Below are 19,149 nucleotides of genomic sequence, written 5' to 3'. Positions count from 1 at the left end.
TGAAGATTATTGGGACAGCATTGCAGAAGAAAATCCTTTTTCTTTCAATCAGATTTTGGATTCCTGAAAATCTTCCTCTTTTCCAGCATTGCCTGCACCCAACGGTTGCATTACCTTAATTGCAGTGGTTTGGTTAAGCTGTAGTGACTCCTGGTGGGAATGGTTGGCTGTCTGTGAGAAAAGTGATTCCTGTTTGGGGAAAAGAGTGAAATCAATATAGAATATTCCTGTACCCATGCACCTGTGTCTCCTGTATGGCTATTTTATAGGCTCAGAGCATTGTTTCAGTTGGAAGAGACATCTAAGACCATTGAGTCCAACCATTGACCCAACACCAAATGGCCATTAAACCAATTTAGTCAGACTTAGGTCTTTAGTCAAACTTCAGTCAAACTTTAGTCAAACTTCAGCTTCATGAAGCCTTTTTTTCTTTCTCACAGATGATTAACTGTGCTGCTTTCTCTATCAAGTTGAACTAACACACCCTACAATCATAGAATGGTTTGGGTTGGAAGGGACTTCAAGATCATCTAGTTGCAACCTCCCTTCCGTGGGCAGGGACACCTTTCACTGGCCCAGGTTGCTCAAGGCCCCATCCAGCTTGGCTGCTTTGTTGTTGCTGCTCTCTGTTTTGTCACAGACACACAAGAATCAAAGCAGAGAAGGTCTGAGACTAAAATTCTGTTGCTCTGGAATAGTTTGGGGAGCATTAACCTTCCCTGCATTCACTGGGAGATTCACAGAATCCCAGACTGGTGGGGTTGGAAGGGACCTCTGGAGATCATCCAGTCCACCAGAACAGGTTGTCCAGGACCACAATGTCCAGGTGGGTTTGGAATCTCTCCAGAGAAGGAGACTCCACAATCTCTCTGGGCAGCCTGCTCCAGGGCTCCAGCATCCTCACACCAAAGAAGTTTCTCCTTATGCTCAGGTGGAGCTTCCTGGGTTCCAGTTCCAGATGACATTGAGGAGTTACCTTAGGAAGAGCCTTGTGAGCCTTTTCACACTGAGGTTGGTCTGCCTTTAAGGGTCTCCATGGTGTTATCCTAAGATTCTCCAAGCAGAGGAAATCTACTGTAGCCAGAGAGTGAGGTTGATCTTCAACAGGAAGATCCTCACGTGCTGTTGGCTTGAAGCCCAGCACTGGCTTGTGGATGCATGAATTTAATTTCTATTTTAAAGTCTGGCCTTATTCATTAGTATGGGAGGAGAAATGTAATGATAGCAACTGAGATTTAACAGAGCAGGTTAGGAGCTGCTCACACACAGCTTTCTCTAAGTCCCTTAAGCACCTGTTTCAAATGGTGAAAGTTTTTGGCCTGACCTGTTCCTGAAAGAACCCTACTGGGATCTCAGTAAACATCTACACTGCTGAGTAATAGGCAGGATAGGTGCAACTAGGTGTAAATAGGAGAGGTGCTCCCTCCCTGGAAGTGTTTAAGGCCGGATTGGATGTGGTTTTGAGCAACCTGGGCTAGTGGAAGGTGTCCCTGCCCGTCGCAGGGGCTTGGAACTGGATGATCTTTGAGGTCCTTCCAAGCCAACCCATTCTGTGATTCTCTGCCATAGTTTGGTCAAAATGCCTTTGGAGTTCTGGTATCAGAAAAAAAAAAAAAAAGAGGATTGGGAGCAAAAGTAGGAGCAGATTGTACAATGAGAGCACACAACAGGCTGAGCTCCTTGCCAAATACTGCTCTGAAGTAAAAGCCATTTGAGGAGAGCTAACAGCAGTCCTGTAACAGGGTGTTTGTGCAAAGAGAAGCAGATTTCTGGAGAACCTCATACCCCCCTTAGGTCCTTTGTTCTTTTTTTGTGTCACTCTTCCTCACACCCCTGAACCTTCCATGGCCCTGGTGGCCAGCACCTGCCATGGGATTAGTGCTGTTTGAAACCAGAGGAGAGCATTGGAAGGGAAGGTGCTTCCTGAAGGAATGGTGGAACACTCTCTCCTATTCAGACATGGAGAGAGCCCAGACAGGGGCAGGTTGCCTTCCCCTGTGCCCCAGCATCCCTCACCTCTCACACCAGCTTTCCAGCCTCCTCCTCACTCGGGGACCATTTTCTAATAGCAAAATTACTGACCTCCACTGGGCCTTAATGGCTGGCTGCTGTCAGCCTTTCCACTGCCTGCCTTTCTAAGTGGAAAGCTGCTTCTGACATCCCACAAGGCTGCTGCTCTTTGACTCCCTAATTGATTGAAGATCAAACCCAAGCACCCTCCCATTATATTTGTCACATGCATCTGCTTGTAATTCAGAGCCATGAGGTCCTAACACCTCCTCAGCTGATGTGCAATGTACGCAGCACTGCCCTTGCCTTCCTTCCCTTGCTTGGCCTCTTCCTGCAGTGCTCCCAACTACTCCAGCCTGGGATGAGGGCTGTGTGACATTTCTGCTCATGGTGGAGCTTCCTGTTGTGCCAGGCTGTGCCAGACAGCACTGGTGCTGGAGCCAGAGCACATCTGGCACTTCTCTGTGGCCTTGCTTGTGCTAGAAGATGGGAAGGTACAGAGAAAGTCCATCCAAGGGAAGTGTTGGTCTTCCAATTAAATGAGACTAGGATGGGAGAGTTGTGGGTAAGAGTTGGGGCTGTGATAGGTTCTTCTGGCAGTAGCAACCTGTTGTGCAGCTGGATGCTGCCCAGCATCCTCCCCACTTAGATGGCATCTGTGTGGGTTGCTGCAGAGTGTACCTGGGATGGTGGAGTGAGCCAAGGGAGCAGCAGAAAGCAAATTGGCCACAGTGCAGAAGCTGAGCTGCAGCATGAGGTTGTTTCTGCTCCTGGAGTGACAAGGTTTTGAGGGGGGGATGCCTGACTGGCTCTGTTGGCCTTTTCCGTGGTTGCCACCCTGGTGTTGAAAGCTTGCAGGGACTGCTAGGGTAAAAAAGAAATGACAGGGAAGGGAAGGAAAGAAAGAACTTCAAAATTAAAAGCTCTCCCAGCTCCTCTCCATTATTTTGCCAGCTCCACTGCTTTCTTTCCTGGGCTGGATTCTCATTGTAGTACAGGCTCCAGGGATGCCTTCAGCAGCCCCAATCCTTCCTGTTAATTCTTTTTTTTTTGTATTCACACACATCTATAAACAATTTAATCCTTGCACAAACCAAACCCTGACGTTCTAGTCCCTTTTTACTGATGTCCCTGATCTCTTGTACCCTTCAGCCTGCCCTCCCTGCTTATGAAGCTGTGCAGGGAGTCTCTTTCTGTGGCTGTGGGGCCCATCTGGACGTTTTGATTGAACACTTTCTAAGTGATCATCCTGTGCCCGAGACCTTGGCTGGGAGAGGCAGTAGCAGCTGTAGCACCTTTGCTTGCCTGGCTGTGGGTTTTTATTTGCCTTCCTTTCCTCTTATGAATTCGTGAGGGCCTGACTCCTGCTCTCCACTCTTTCCCCAACCCAAGGAGGGGCTGGTGTAGCAGAGAGTTTGCAAATGATCAGTAATTAGCTATCAATGGGATGAGTAACCTGCTGGAGCAAGGCGTGCCTTAGCCTCGCAGCTCTAATTGCTGGTAAGGGCAGAGTGAGTGAGTGCTTGGTTCTGCTCCCTACCCCTTCCTCCTCCCCTCCAAAGAAAAAAAAAAAAGAGATAATTAGAATTTAATTTCAGTCTCACCTATTCATTTGTCTAAATCTGGGTGGTTAATTATCCATCTCAGCAGATAGATGTTTCTGCCTCTGTGTGGATCGGAGCTGTTCCTTTGCTATGAGGTTTTCCCTCCCCCCTACTCACACTCCTGGTTGCAGTGCTCAGATGCTCTGAAGTGTAGCTCTGCTGAGGCTCACTGTGAGCCATGCCTGCAGCATTGCTCAGCAGCACGTTCTGCAGCCTGCCCCAGTCAGGAGCTGCAGCAGACCATGAATCAGAGAGTTGTTTTGGTTGGAAGAGAACTGTTAAGATCGAGTCAGACCATGAACCCAGCAATGCCAGGTCACCACTAAACCATAGCCCTCAGCACCACATCTACACAGCTTTGAAACCCTTCCAGGGACTGAGACTCCACTACTGCCCTGGGCAGCTCGTTCCAGGCCTTGACAACCCTTTTGGGGAAGAAATTGTTCCTCATGTCCAACGTGGTGCAACTTGAAGCCATTTTCTCTTGTCCCTTCTCTTACTCCTTGGGAGAAGAGACCAAACCTCACCTGGCTCCAGCGTCCTTTCAGGGAGTTGTATTGAGCCAAAAGGTCTTCCCTCAGCCTCCTTTTCTCCAGGATGAACAATCCCTGAGCTGCTCCTCACCAGCCCTGTTCTCCAGACCCTTCACCAGCTTCCTTGCCCTTCTCTGGATCTGCTCCAGCACCTTCATGTCCTTGCAGTGAGGGTCCCAAAACTAAACCCAGTATTGAGGTGCAGGTTTTCTGAATTGGAGTTTTTTCATCAGGAGAGGGCCTGTGGAGTTTTTGATCAGACAAACAAGATGTTTATCTGTGTACAGCTCAGGACCAGACCCTTTCAGGATTTTTTTTGAGCCACTGAAGAATATGTAATGGCCAGAGCAGCAGGAGAAGCACAAGGTTGCTTTTGAGTCTTTCAATTGGGTTTCCAACTGGTCCCATGGAGTTCATTGTTGCTGAGCAGTGTTTGGAGCTCCCCCACTTCCCCTCTGCAGCTGGCAGAGTCTGATGTGCACAATGCAAGGTGCTGAGCTGGCATTAAAGGGGCTTTATGAAGGTTTTGTGTGTGTAGGAGATCTCCTGTTCCGAGGGGCAGTGTGAAACCAGGCTTCCAGCCTCCTGGAACAATTCCACTGTCCTGTGAGCAGGGGTCTGTCAGGGCCATGAGAGCTTTGACTGGCTGGCAGCTTGAACTGGCTTTGAACGTTGGATTCAGATCAGCTCGCCTGGAAAGTCTACTTATGGCCCAGAGTTTGATGGAACTTCAGTTCTTGGAAGTTGAACTCAATGCCCATTTGGCCTGTCCTCTCCAGAAAGCTTTCAAATGGTGTCTGAACTTTAGCTTTGAAGAACAGCTGTTACTGCTATAAGCTCAGCAGCTGGGAAGTAGCTACTCCATTTCCCTTTGCAAACAAAACTTTGGGAAGATGGAAAACTGGGGATAGGTTTTCTATACTGTTGCATATGAGGAAGAAGAAAAATGTGGAAAAACTGGGGGCAAGTACAGCTTTGTTGGTGGAAATGGCCTCAGGTTGTGCCAGGGGAGGTTTAGGTTGGAGATTAGGAAAAATTTCTTTCCTTCAAGAGTGGTCAGGGATTGGAACAGGCTGCCCAGGGAGGTGGTGGAGTCCCCATCCCTGGAGGTGTTCAAGAAACCTGTGGCCATGGCACTTCAGGACGTGGTTTAGTGGGCATGGTGGTGTTGGGTTGATGGTTGGACTGGAGGATCTTATTCCAACCTTAATGATTCCAAGTTAATCTCTACTAAAATCTAGCAATCCCCTAAAAGAACTACTGAGAGAGCAACCAGCCTCCCTTTCTGAGCCAGTCTTGCAGGAGGAGCAGAGCAGAGAGGCCATCCCATCAGTAAAACTTGCAGCAGCATCGTGGCTTGGGTGGGGAATTATTTCCGTGCTGAGAGCTGCTCTTGGTTGATTCCTGCACTAGGCTGAAGCAGGAGCAGCCATTCAGGAAAGCACTTCAAGAGACACTCAAAGCTGAGTTAAGTCCTGTTGACTTCACTGCTCGTGTTGAAGTGTTTTCTGCCCCAATTCAGAGCATATCCAGATTGGAAGAAAGGCTCTCCTTGCCTTCAGCAGGTTTTGGAAGGCTGCTTCTGCTGGTAGATTCACAGATTGCATTGGGACCCTCAGATGTCATCTTGTCCAGCCCCCTGCGCTCAGCAGGGACACCTCCAACTAGATCAGGCTGCCCAGGGCCACATCAAGTCTGATCTTGAATGTCTCCAGAGATGGGGCCTCAACCACATCCCTGGGCAGCCTGTTCCAGTGTCTGACCACTCACAGAGTGCAGAACTCCCTCCTGATGTCCAACCTAACTCTGCCCTCCTCCAGCTTCAAACCACTGCCTCTCATTCTATCCCCCACAAGCCCTTCTGAGCAGTCCCTCCCCAGCCTTCCTGTTGGTCCCCTTCAGATACTGAAATGCAGCTCTGAGGCCTCCCTGGAGCCTTTTCTTCAGGCTGTACAGCCCCAGTTCTTTCACCCTGATGGTCATGCAGCCAGATGGTCCTCAGCTTCACACTGTTGCTTTTCCTAGTGGAGGGCAGAGGCACAAAATGCACAGAACTGCAGTTGGCTTCTGCTAGTTGTGATATTTGCAGCCACTCCTGTGTAATGCTTTGGGGAACCTACATCTGCAGGAGCTGATTTATACACACAGCTAGGACCCAGCATGTGCACTGGCAGATGCTGAGAGCTGAGGGAGGAGTGGGTTTGTGCAAGGATGTGGGCTTGCTTGCCAGGTTGCTCTCAGATGGCTGAGATTCTCATCAATCACATTGACATGGAGAAACAGTGCTGGTCACAGACCTCCTCTGGGCAGTGGGGGAGATCAGTGATCCCTGGTATCAAGTGGAGACTCCAGACCATAGAAGGTCAAACATCTGCCTTAGCCCTCTGGGTTGGTGTGGATGCTGTTTGGTAGCATGGGGGGAGGGGAAAAAACCCCACAACAAAACCAAAGCCAAGAGAAAAACAACCCCTGTGGCTGCTCTGTCTTAATTTAGGATATTGTTCATCTGGAATCTGCTGTTGCTGCTTGTCAGCAGGCAGAGTGACAGAATATGGGAAATTAATTTCTGAGGTGGGAAATTGCTAATAATTTATTTTCAGCTGGGGAGGCTGTGGAGGAGGGGAGACAGTACAGACACATGGGGCTTTTCTTCATAAAATGCCACTGCACAGCTCTTGCTGCTTCCTCCAGACGTGTTCCTGTTGGTTGAGACAACATCCTGCAGTCCCTACACCTCCTGGGGAGGCTGCCTGCAGCAAGAAGTTGTCTCTCCACTGTGTACAACTCAGCTGCAGTGAGTCCTGCTGCAGACACTCCAGACTCCATGAACTGCTTCATAGCTGCTGCCTAGAGCCAGGGAGAGGGACTTTGAGAGGACAGTGGGTGGGTTGTCAATGTGGAGCAGATCTGTTTTAAGTGGCCAGAGATGCAGTGTTCAGCATGTGCCATTGACCTCTCTGTTTGTTTGTTTGTTAACAGGATCCACACCCACTGGGATTTAAACATCTCCTTCCGAGAGACCTCTTGCAGGTACCATTTTGGGGCACCCTCTTTTTGTATGGTAGGCTAAGAGTTTATGATCTGTTACTGGCACATGGATGCTGTTCGTGTACATGAACATTGCTGTGGTTTCTTTTCTTCCTCCCTTCTTCTTTCTCCCCTTACCACATATCCTTCCTTTCGTTTTTATTTTGGGGAGTGTTCTTGGCAGGGGGTGGGGGGGAACTTTGTTCTGTTGGAAGAGGGAATTGCTTAGGCTTGTAAAGAAAGGTTACTATTGGTCTTGATATGTTCACTCTGGTGAAGAATGCAACTGTGGGGCGGTGGCTCAGATCTCTGTTTTCTGACCTGAGAGGCACAAGAGTCTGCATCTCATTTGTGAAAGTGATTCTCTGCATGAAAGGTTCATTGAGGGCCAGGCTGATGCTCCTGACTTGCTCAGGAGTCAGAGTGTTGTGCTCAGCCAGCTTAGAGCAGTGCTGCCTCAAAAGGCGAGCAGGTGACTGCACATGACAAGGGTCACTGGATGACAGAGGCTGGGGGGAAAGGTAACACCACTGAGACACCCCTGGTCCTGCAAGAACTTACACATGTAGGGGTCCAGCTGCAGTGTTGTCAAGGGTTGGAGCCAGCAGGGCTCTGCATTTTGCAACCTGAAGTGTGCCTGGGTTGACCTGGGGCTGCAGGAGTGCAGTGCAAGAGTATTTACAAAGTCAGCTGAGGCAAAGGTTGCCATTCAGAAATGACAAGTGTTTTAAAAGGCATAAACAAAAGAAATGACATCCAGGTGTGAACTGTGAGGAGGAGGATTGCCTAAAGCAGTCTGGTGGGTGGTGTGTTGGTTTTAAAGTCTGGTTTCCTGCAGTAACAGATCCTAAGAAGGTGGGGACTGATCAATTGAAGATAGCCAGTTACAAACATTCACAGGTTTATAGATTCCCAGAATGGGTTGGGTTGGAAAGGACTTCAGAGACCATCCAGTTCCAACCCCCCTGCCATGGGCAGGGTCACCTTCACTAGACCACATTCCTCAGCACCACCATGGCCACTAAACCACAGCACCATGTCCACACCTTTCTTGAACACCTCCAGGGACCCCACTCACACATCCCCAACTTAAGGACAACTTGGACTGTTCTGCTGGCAGCATTGCTGGGTGAAGGTTCTAACCCAAACTGTGCACCAGGAGAGACAAATCCATCTTGGTTTAATGAAGTACTGGAGTGTGAATTAAGTCTTGGCATCCCCATGAGGGGAGTGAAGAGTGAGAAATCTCCACTGATTCATACTCCATTAGAGAACCAGTCAGGGCAGAGGTATTCACTGGTGTTTCAGTGAACACAGACTGTGGCCCTGAGGCATGAACCCCATAATTCCTGAAATTTATGATGTTAAGAATACAAACCCTCACCCACCACCCTGATCAGTAAGCAGCTAGAAGCCACAGTTTAGGAGGCACATCTCAACCAGCACTCCTATAAAAAACAGTTGAAGGCTTTTTTTTTTTCTTTCCTTTTTTTTTTTTTTTCCTCTTCCTGTGGCAGCCTTTGGTATAAAATTACTGCCTTGTTGCTTATAAGCTTTTGGGGCTCTAAAATACGAAAGAATGGATTCCTTCCAGGCAGTCCCTTTTCATGATAAATTTTAGCCCAGAGCAGAGTTTTATGGCTGAGTTATAAACTCTGAAAGGCAGAGGTTTGCCATGGAAGTGCTGACACAAGCCTTAATTAACAGCCACGTGAGCAATGATTCTGCACAGTGGCAACTAAGGGTGCAAACACCTCTTGAAATCAGAATTCCTAGCTTAAAAAAAGATAATTCTGAACTTGAGATGCAGAGAATCAAATAATTGTTTGATTTTTTTATGTCAACAAGTCCACTCCTTGGGCTTCCTCAGCTTTGTTCCCTTTAGCTCTCTCCTGGCAGAGGAATTATCAGTGGTTGCTCTTGGGAAGAGAAGTTTTACTTGGGAGGTTAAATGGTGAGTCCAGCTGTCAAAAATTAAATGGTTAATGGCTAAATGGTTAGTGCAGCTATCAGAAATTATCCCCACCCAGCTGCTTTGGAAGAAAACAACATCTTATGGTGTGTGGTAAAAGGAATTTGTGTGCTTATGTGTCAGTAGAGAAGAAGGTTGTAGGTATTTGAGTGACCTAAATTGCTGCAGGTTCTGTGAATCATCTGGCACACCTACAATACATCATGGGGTGGCAAAAAGGTTTGGAATCACAGGATCACAGAATCATTTGGGTTGGAAGAGACCTGTAGGATCGTTGGGTGAAATCATTAACCCAGCACTGCCAGGGCACCTCTAAACTATGGCCCTCAGCAGTACATCTCCACAGCTTTTCAGTCCTCCAGGGATGGAGACTCCACCACTGCCCTGGGCAGCCTGGGTCAGGCCTTCACAAGCCTTTTGGGGAAGAAATTGTTCCTCATGTCCAACCTAAACCTGCCCTGGTGCAACTTGAAGCTGTTTCCTTCGTCCTATTACTTGTTCCTTGGGAGAAGAGACCAACACCCATCTGGCTCCAGCCTCCTTTCAGGGAGCTGCAGAGAGCAATGAGGTCTCCCTTCAGCTTCCTTTCCTCCAGGCTGCACAACCCCAGTTCCCTCAGCTGCTCCTCCCCAGCCCTGTCCTCCAGACCCTTCACCAGCTTCTTTGCCCTTCTCTGGACCCTTTCCAGCACCTCAATGTCCTTCCTGGAGGGAGTGGCCCAAAACTCAATGCAGTATTGAAGCTGACTTCTGTTCTCAGTGACTTGCATAGCTCAGCACATGGGAGTTACAGAGGTCACCCCAAACCCATGCCAGGCAATCATTAGGGTGCACCACCTCTGCCTGGGCACACACAGTCACCATGCTGCTGTAAATCCTGCAGGTCTGAGGGCTGCCATCTTAATTTACCTGCCTCTTTGTCATAGCTTTGCCTTTGATCTTCCTTTCCAAGTTGTCAGAGGATACCTGGATTCATTGGATTTACCCACCTGAGAACTGCTGTTTGCAGTGCCCTGGATGAAAAAGCCATTTCCTTGGGTACAAATCATTCTGTACCCAAAGAACCAAAAGCTGGAGATAGGGGAATTGTCCTGAACTGGAAGATTAGGATCTCTCCCTTCCCTTTGCCAGGTGCTTTGCTCCCTTCCCTGTCAAGCTTTGAAGTTAAAACAGGTTTGAGGCTTTGCTTACAGGTAGTCTTGCTTTAAAAGTACCTTATAAAGGTATGGACAAACTGTTCCTGGAATAATTTGCTGCAGTGTGTTAGAGCTGTTCAGTAAATGATGCATTTCTCCTTTTCTTTCAAGACAAGCCTGTCAGATTTGGAAACAGTAAACACCAGGTTAAAGCCTGGTCTCTGCCACAAGCTGCCTGCTCTTTGCTCCCCTTGATTCCAGCCTTGAGTCACACAGCTGCTCAGCACCACAGGCAGGATTACCTTGCTGAGGCTGAGGCATCTCATGAAAATAAATTGTGGAATAAAAAGGGAGTTCTGGGGAGGAAAAGGATTTTTTTTCCTTCTGTTTCTTGCCACTTGATGTGTTGAGGGAGCTGCAGGGAGGTGAGGAAGAGATAGATAAGAGTCCATGCATGTTAATATCATGCAGTGATGCAGCTCAGGGGGGAATAAACATTTTGCTCACCTGACAATTTGAAGCTGCTGTCAGTGCAAGTAAGTCATCCCTGTTTCCACCAAAGTCAGGAGTTGTTTAGTGTTGCCCTGTTGAAGGTGGCCTAATGTGGAGTACCAGCAGATACCAGTACAGATTAAGGGTGGTCCTGCTGGAGAGCAGCTCCATGGAGAAGGACCTTGGAGTCCTGCTAGGCAGTAAGTTATCCAGGAGACAGCAATGTGCTCCTATGGCCAAGAAGGCAAATGGTCTCCTTGGGTGCATTAAGAAAAGTGTGGCCAGCAGGTTGAGGGAGGTTCTCCTCTGCTTCTGCTCTGCCCTGCTGAGGCCACAGCTGGAGTATTGTGTCCAGTTCTGAGCTTCCCAGTTTTAGCCCTGGCATAAACCCTTGCTCAGCCAGAACTGAGTTTGAATTGGTTTATTCCATGTTTGTGTTTGGTCTGTGTGGTACAGCTGAGAGAATTGTAATTAGGGAGGACTGAAAAAGGTTAGTCAAGAAGGAAAAGGATGTTAAGCAGATCAGGCCAAGTGGAAGAAGCAGATGAAAAATATATGGGAAATGGGACAGAAGGAGCAAAGCAAAGGGAACTGAATTGGTTTAGCTCATTCCTTTGGACAGATACACAGGGAGAGAAGAGGAAAGCAGGAGAGGGGAATGAAAAGTAGATGGTTCTGACCATGTCAGGGCTGATCCTGCCTCAGCAGAAAGTGTTGCTGTGTGGTGCAGGTAGCCTTGTCACAGGCACCAGAGCTTCCTGCTGCTCTGCCCTGTAGGGATTGGTGCAGGATGGCTGCTGGGCTGCCTCTTTAGTTGGTTATTTTTTCCTAGTAAGCTTCTGCTTTTTAATCTAGGAGACCTGAAGTAGGTACTGAAAAGTCACAAAAGGTTTTCAGCAGCTGGAAGCTAGATGTGACCCCTGAAGGCCCTGCAGGCTTCAGCATCTGCTGCTGAAAGGGCTGGTGTTGGTCAGATAAGCACCTGTGAGTTCCAGCAGAAAAATCAGACAGTCCAGAGGGACAAGAGTGCCTTCAGATGGGGACCTGCCTTCACCCTCCCACATCAGTCACTGAGTTCTGCCTCCACCCCAGCAGACAGCAGGGCTGAAAAAGCTGCCAGTGAGCTGAACCAAACAGCATGAGCTGGGGTTTGCCCATCTGATTCAAGTCAGAGCAGAGAAGGCTGATGAGCTGCCAGCTGCAGGTAGGTGTGCAGAGCTGTTTCCAAAAGTCTTTGGTGACTTTGGAGGACAGCTGTGAAGCTGACTCTTGACTGGGTGCTTTAGAAAGATGAAGAAGATCCCAGTGAAGTACCAGAATGTATTAAACCAGGACTCCTGGATTGATCTGGGGAAGATAATTAGTTAACAGGAGGCTGAATTCAGCCCTTCCAGATCATTTCTGCTGTGCCTTTGGGATGTGGAATTTCTGCTGTGGCTTTGAGATGCTGAAGGCAATGTTTGGGTGGAATACACAAAGAGCTCTCACCTTTTTCACTGTTCAAGCTGGGAACCAGGACATGCTTCCTGAAGGCAAAGCCAATGCATACAAGGAAGCTCTTGGCTAATGCCACTGCTGTTGGCAGTCAAAGGCTGGCAGTGTGGAGACAATGTGCTGGAAGGAAAAGGCTTTCCAGGTGGGTGAACTCAGTTTGCTCATCAAACAGTGACAAACCTGTTTGGTCTGAGACAACAGCTGCCCACCAAGTAGATGGATGTGTTCTTTTGTTTGGCTGGAAGAAGTAAAGCAAATGCACAGCAAATCCATGTAGTTGGTAGAGATGAACAGGAATGGTCTGTGTCAGAGTGAAGAGCATTTGGGAAGCTTCAGCCAAGAAGCTAAGCCTCAAGTTCTGTATGAAAAATAAGAGTAACCTTGGCTCTGTTTGTGTTTGATCACCCACAAAGCATCCCTGTGAAGTTTGGAAGTGTAGATACTGAGATCAGATGGGAGGTGCTGCCACATGTGGGCCTGATGTTCCATAGAATCATGGAATTGTTCAGGCTGGAAGTGACCTTGAGGATCATCAAGTCCAACTGTTAACCCAGTGCTGCCAGGGCACCACTAAACCATGGCCCTCAGCACCACATCTAGATGGCTTTGAAACCCCTCCAGGGATGGGGACTCCACCACTGCCCTGGGCAGCCTCTTCACATGCATGGTCATCTCTAGTCACCATCATGGTCAGCTCTTGTGGGAGGGGGCTGCAATGGACCTTTTGGAGGGCAACTGGAAAGCTTCTGGATAACCCAGGTGTGTGAAGGTGTCTTAAGACCTTGAGATGTATCTGAGAGAGACATAAGAGATCTGCTGGAGAGAGTCCAATGGAGAGCCATGAGGATGACTGTGGGACTTCAACATCTCTCCTCCTATGGGGAAAGACTGAGAGCCCTGGGGCTGCTTAGGGTGGAGAAGAGAAGGCTGAGAGGGGATCTATAAATATCTGAGGGGTGGGTGTCAAGATGAAGGTGCCAGGCTCTTACCTGTGGTGCCCAGTGATGGAAGAAGGAACAATGCCTACAAGCTACAACACAGAAGATTCCAACCTCAACATGAGGAGAAACTTCTTTGTTGTGAGAGTGCTGCAGCCCTGCAGCAGGCTGCTCACAGAGGTTGTGGAGTCTCCTTCTCTGGAGACTTCCAGGACCCACCTGGATGTGTTCCTATGTGGCCTGCCCTGGGTTTGGACCTGATCTCTGGAGCTCCCTTCTAAGCCCTAACATTCTGTGGTTCTGTGATAAGCTTGGTTGGGGTTTTGGGGAAGCATTTCAGCTGCACACAGCCCTCGACAAGAGAATCATCCTTCTGCTTTTAGATTGTGTGTTGGAGCCGAACTTCAAGGGGCTGTTTTTGGAGCAGGAGGCTTGCTGACCTCCCTCCTCACACCCTGTTGTGAAATGGAAAGGATTCAAATATGTCTTGTCCTTAATACCCTGGATATGAATGATTCCTGTGGATCATCGCTTCCCACTGCTCACTGCCTGAACTTCTACCCTGCCACCCATTTCAAATGGCTCATCTGAGCACTGTTAATATTTCATCAGTTCAAAGCAGGCTGCTTAATGAATTGAGAAAATGGGGAGAATTTGGGATATTTAAAGAGGCCTTCCATCCATTAGGCACAGCAGCTGTGTGTCAGTGACATCTCCCTTTTATTGGCTGAGCAAAACAGTTTGATTTGTCTTGTTACTGCAGCACATTGGAACGCAGCATCTAGGCAAGTCCAAAGCTTCAGGGAATGCTCTGCATGTCAGCAGGACAAGCCCCACTGATTTTAGAGCTAATGTGCCAAAAAAAAAAAAAAAAAAAAAAGTGTCAGGAGCAAAATCAGGACCTCCAGGCTGCCTGGTGCTGCAGGTTGAAGAATCCTTTGGCCCTTCCCTGTGCTTGCATGCATGCAGTGGGAGCAGCTGGTTATCTTAGAGGGTGAGGTTGGGTGTGACTTGGGTTCTGGCAAGGAAGAGGGTTTCAGAAGTGGGATTTTTTTTTTTTTTTTTTTGAGAGAGGAGTTTGGAGATCAGCATGGGAGACCAAGGGACTTGGGGTAAGCAGGGATGGTTAGGGTGGGTGCTAATGACCTACTGAGAAACTGAAAGAGGGGCTTGTGAATTCACGTGGGAGCACACTGAGCCACTGGGAAGATGATGGAAAGGAAAATGGAGAGATTCTGAAGCTCTAGGATGAAGAAGGGGTGAGCTGTGGGAGTCTATGAAGCAGGCAGTACTGGGGGTTGACTTGCAAGGTTTGTATGGGGAGGAGGGAGTGGAAGGGCAGGATGGGGACACTCCAAGGTGTCACAATACTTGTGACATCCAACCCTCCACCTGCATTTCTGCTTGCTGTGGTTGCTTTCATTGTTCTCTCAGTGAAACTTCTTTTATTAGTGGTCAAGGTGAGCTGCAGCCTGTGCATGGGGAGGGGCTGATCAATAGTGTGGGGGGGTTGATGGATGTTCAGAGGAAAACTGTTCAGGCACTTGCAGTGGTTGTGGCAGATGAGCCAATGAAGATGGACCATTATGGAAAATCCTTCTGAACTGGGGTGAGTTTGTGCTGGAACTGGTCCTGTGTGTAGCTGGATGCACATCTGCACTAAGAAGAAATGGCAGATGGGAGAACAGAGTCTATAAGGGACCTTCAGGCTTCTTGCCAGCTTGGGGTACTGGGTCTTGTGTCCTCCTTGAGAGGAGAATAGCAACAAGAGTTCATCAAAGTGCTGTCAGTCACCAGGGAGATGCAGGGGCTAGGGTTTTGCAGCAAAGAGAGGAGCTAGAGGTGAGTTTGGGAGATGAGGAGAAGCAGCCAGCAAGTGCATCACAAGGCAGCTTGCCTCCCAGCCATGCCCCATGGCAATCCTTGCAGTGGCAGGTCAGAGGAGCTGAGGCTGCCCAGCTTACACCAGAGATGTCCTGGAGAGAGGAGGTAAGGCACAGAGAGGTCTGGAGGAAGGACGCAGCCCCTCTGCCCCTCAGAGCTGCTCATACATATGCTTGCTTGCATCCAGCTTCTTTGCCTGGGGCTTATCTGCCTGTCTCTGATGGAGAAGTGACACAGCCTGTCAGCAGGTCATGCTGCCTGTTGTTTAACAGTGCAGCAAACTCTGCTGCTCCCCCTGGCACCCCCCTCCCAGCCCCATCCACTTCTCTTGTTAGTCACCTGATGAGAGCCTTCAAATCCTTGACCCAAATCCTCCCGTGCCCAGCTTTATGTCTTATCCTGCTCTGGCTCTTCTGTCCACCACCAGCCTGAGAGGGAAGGTATTGGCTGTGTGCTGAGGGAGATGCTGCTGGATGGTTTGAGCTGTGTGCAAGGTGGCAAGCAGGAGAGAGGGAGGGGAGGGGAAGAGCCTTTGAGCGGTCTGAGCTGGGAGCTTTCCCTGATCCACAGCCCTCCTCTCTTTCTGCTGACTCAGTCACCCTGGGTTTTACTGCCTGGGAGTGGCAGAGGCAGTGACCTTGCCTGGCTGCTCAAGGACCTCTGGCACTCAAAGGCTATGGCAGGGCAAACCAAGACACGCTGAGGAGAAAGTCATTTTGCAGAATCTCTTCTCCCCAAGATGACTCTCAGGCTTTGCCAGGCAGCAGGGTGGTTAATCCTGTGCTGGTGTGGTGCTGCAGGGCTGGCAGGGAGTCAGAGTGGGCACCTGGTGAAATGTGCTTTTTTTTTTTTTTTCACCTCTGGGTGGCAAAGTTCCACCTAGTAGTAAGGAAGAAGCTGAGAGGATTCATCAATCCTTGGGAATAAACCAGCTGCTTTTCCACCCAGAGCACTCAGTTCAGTGTGGTTGGGGTTTGGAGCTGGAGGGTTTCTCTTTGCTCCCTGCTGGGCACAGACACAGGTTTGTCATTCTGAGCAGCCTCTACTAACTGGGAGCACAGGAGGGTGATTTCCTGACAGGTTGTGTGCAGGAGGTCAGGCAAGGGAGATAGAACAGTCCCTTCTGGGGCTTAAAATCAATGAATGTGTGATTAAAGAGCCCACAGTGGCTGGACACTGCAGGTGGAGGGAGAAGCAGTGCTGTTGGTGGCATTTGATGTGGGAGATGTGGTCAGGTATTTGTCTTGAAGCAGCAATCCCAAGCCTCACCTCTGCCTTTCTGGATCCTTTTAATGAGCCTCAGATTTACACATAGCAGGGAGTAATTTTTTTTTTTCCCCAAGGGCTGGACCTGAGTGCACATATCCCTTTGGAAATCAGTGACCACTTTTGTTCTGGGCTTTAAAAAAAAAAACAAAACAACCCAAAAGCTGGCTAAAAAGAAGAAAAAAATAGGAGAACCTTTGGGTGGTTGGTTGACCCCAGCCCTGCCATTCCTGCAGAGCTGTGCTGTTACATAAGGTTGTTTCTCAGAGCTGTAATGATGCAGCAGTATTTATAGCCCAATCTGGGTTTTCCTTTTAATGGCTTCCATAAAAAACTCATTATTCCCTTCACACAGTTGCTGGCTGATTTACATGCTGGTCCTGTCCCTGGGTGTGTGCTCCACTTTGGGTTGCCCTGAGCCACACTCTCACACTGTCTGCCTGGTGCTAAATGACTCTGACAAGAGTCTGGTGGTGACACTGGTTTGATCCAGGCACCAGAAGCTTGTCTGCTGGGGAGGTGGGGAGGAGAAGGAAGAGGAAGTTGATAGAGAAGAGGGGAAAAAGACCCCCAAGTTTCTGCAGGTTCTGGTATGTTGTCATCTCCTTAGAGGTGCAAAGTCTCTTAGCATTGAAAGTGCTCTTTGCTTTGGGAAGAGCAACAAGGCTGGGAAGGGTCTGGAGAACCAATCTTAGAAGGAACAGCTGAAGGGTCTGGAGAGCAAAGCTGATGAGGAGCAGCTGAGAGGTCTGGAGGGCAAAGCTTATGAGGAGCAGCTGAAGGTTGTGGAGAACAAATCTCATGAGGAGCAGCTGAAGGAACTGGGGTTGTTTAGCCTGCAGAAAAGGAGGCTGAGGGGAGACCTTCTTACTCTCTGCAGCTCTCTGAAAGAAGGTTGGAGTTAGGTAGGTGTTGGTCTCTTTTTCCCAAGGAAGTAATGGTGGGATGAGAGGAAATGGCCTCAAGTTGCACCAGGGGAGGCTTAGGTTGGAGATGAAGAAAAATTTCCTTTCCTGCAAGACTGGTCAGGCATTGGAACAGGCTGCCCAGGGAGGGAGGTGGTGGAGTCACCATCCCTGGAGGTGTTAACAACATGTGCAGATGTGGTTAGTGGGCATGGTGGTGTTAGGGTGATGGTTGGACCTGGTGATCTTAGAGCTCTTCTCTAACTGAAGCAATTCCTATGATTCCATAACCATTCCTGGTGTGTCCACCTGGCCAGACAGGTTCCTGGAATGGGTGCATAGGGGATGTAAAAGGAAGTCCCTGGAGAGTAAACAGAGGCTGTGGATCTGTTAAGCTGAGCAGGGAGTACCACTGAAACAGATTCTTGAAGGGGACTTGTGTGGAGTCAGGCTGAGGGTGAGGAAGGAGCAGAATCCCTCAGGGTGACCCAGGAGGCTGCCTGGGCACACACCTTTGCTGATCTCCACTCACCCTACCTCCATCAATGTCCTTGTCTCTCTTGCCTTCTGCCAGCCCTGCCATTCCTCCTTTTGCATATTGGATTTTTTGTTCTTTATTGCAGGGAGGGGCAGAGGGTTGGGACAGTTTGATGGCAGCTGTATTGATCAGTAAAATTTAATATAATCTCTGCACTTACTGGGGGATCGTTAAGGGGATGGAGAGCCAGGGAAACATATTTAAAAAGATATATTTTTTGGTTTTATTTCTTCCTATGCTACATTTCTTGAAGCTCTCACTCTCTTCCAGACCTGGCATCAATCTCCTGCTTTGCCTCCCTTCCTGCATTTTGGCCTGGGTTTTCCTAGTTTACCTTTGATTTGATGAAGAATTAGGCAAAGAGTTTACCCCAGTTTGGTGCTAAATTAATTCACCATTTCCTCAGCTGTCTTGCAGTTTCTGGATCTGTGCAATCCTGCGTCTCCTGAGAATATCAACTCCCTCTTTTTTAGCTCAGCTATATCTGGAACTCCTCTTGCTGAACTACCAGGTTGCTTCTTGGTGTCTAATGCTTCCCACTCACACAGTGCCCCTGTTCATCCCTCTGTGTGTGTGTGTGTGTGGAGCACAGCAGCACAAAGTGGTTAACTGCCATGCCAGCAAAGTCTGGCCAGGAAATTGGAGCAGAAAAACAACAGCTTGAGTTTCAAATTCATGCTAAATATTCAAACCACTGGAGCTGGAGCAGCCTTTTCTTTGGGTGTACTGCTGAGTGGTGCTGCACCACAGGTGAAATACCTCCTCTGCAGAGTGAGCTGTTCTTCTGTATGCCTGGTATTGAGCACTGGAAGGTTGCTCTCTGTGATTTTGCTGCTCAGGGGCATGGGCAGAGGTGCCAGCAGGATGGACAGTCTCTAAGAGGCATGCAGGGCTCGCTCTGGCTCTCCCTGTGAGGAGGATGGGGCATGGCATTTGCACTGAGGTCACTGTTGCTGCTGCCTCCTTATTTTGCAGCAAACAGAGGGGAGGCAGCCACTCCTGACCATAATTTTGACCAAATTTTCTCCTTCCCCTCTCCCTCCCCCTCTCTGCAGTCACTCTTTGCAGTCACTTTGAGCAGCATGCTGTAAGAGCCACCAGAGCCTGCGGGCGCCTGGCTGCCTCTGCTGGCTGCAGAGACTCTGACACTGATTTATATTTTGGTTAATTGTCTCCATCCATTAGTCTCCTCATCCTTCTCCTTGTTAAAGATGCAGTTGCTGCTAATGTCTGTAAATGAAACACATTTAAAAGGTATTGCTCCCAGTCTGGATCCGGCTTGGGTTCACCAGCAGTGGAAGCTGTCACCTCCCGAGAGTCTCAAGGGTGGTACAGCTCCACTCAGGTGTGC

At 48.9% G+C, this 19,149-nt stretch overlaps 1 protein-coding gene across 1 annotated transcript in view; it reads left to right on the top strand.

Moving 5' to 3' along the window:
• SAMD11 (sterile alpha motif domain containing 11) overlaps positions 1-19,149 on the top strand; it is a 133,530-nt gene that overhangs the window by 42,731 nt on the left and 71,650 nt on the right. Inside the window, exon 4 of the mRNA XM_054394998.1 lies at positions 7,127-7,177. Coding sequence (XP_054250973.1) covers positions 7,127-7,177 — 51 coding nt within the window. The remainder of the gene's footprint in view (positions 1-7,126; positions 7,178-19,149) is intronic.

The sequence above is a fragment of the Indicator indicator genome, chromosome 32, assembly GCF_027791375.1.
Source record: "Indicator indicator isolate 239-I01 chromosome 32, UM_Iind_1.1, whole genome shotgun sequence".
Taxonomy (NCBI): domain Eukaryota; kingdom Metazoa; phylum Chordata; class Aves; order Piciformes; family Indicatoridae; genus Indicator; species Indicator indicator.
Note: the sequence above shows the minus strand (reverse complement) of the source record. Positions and strands in the feature narration are given on the sequence as shown.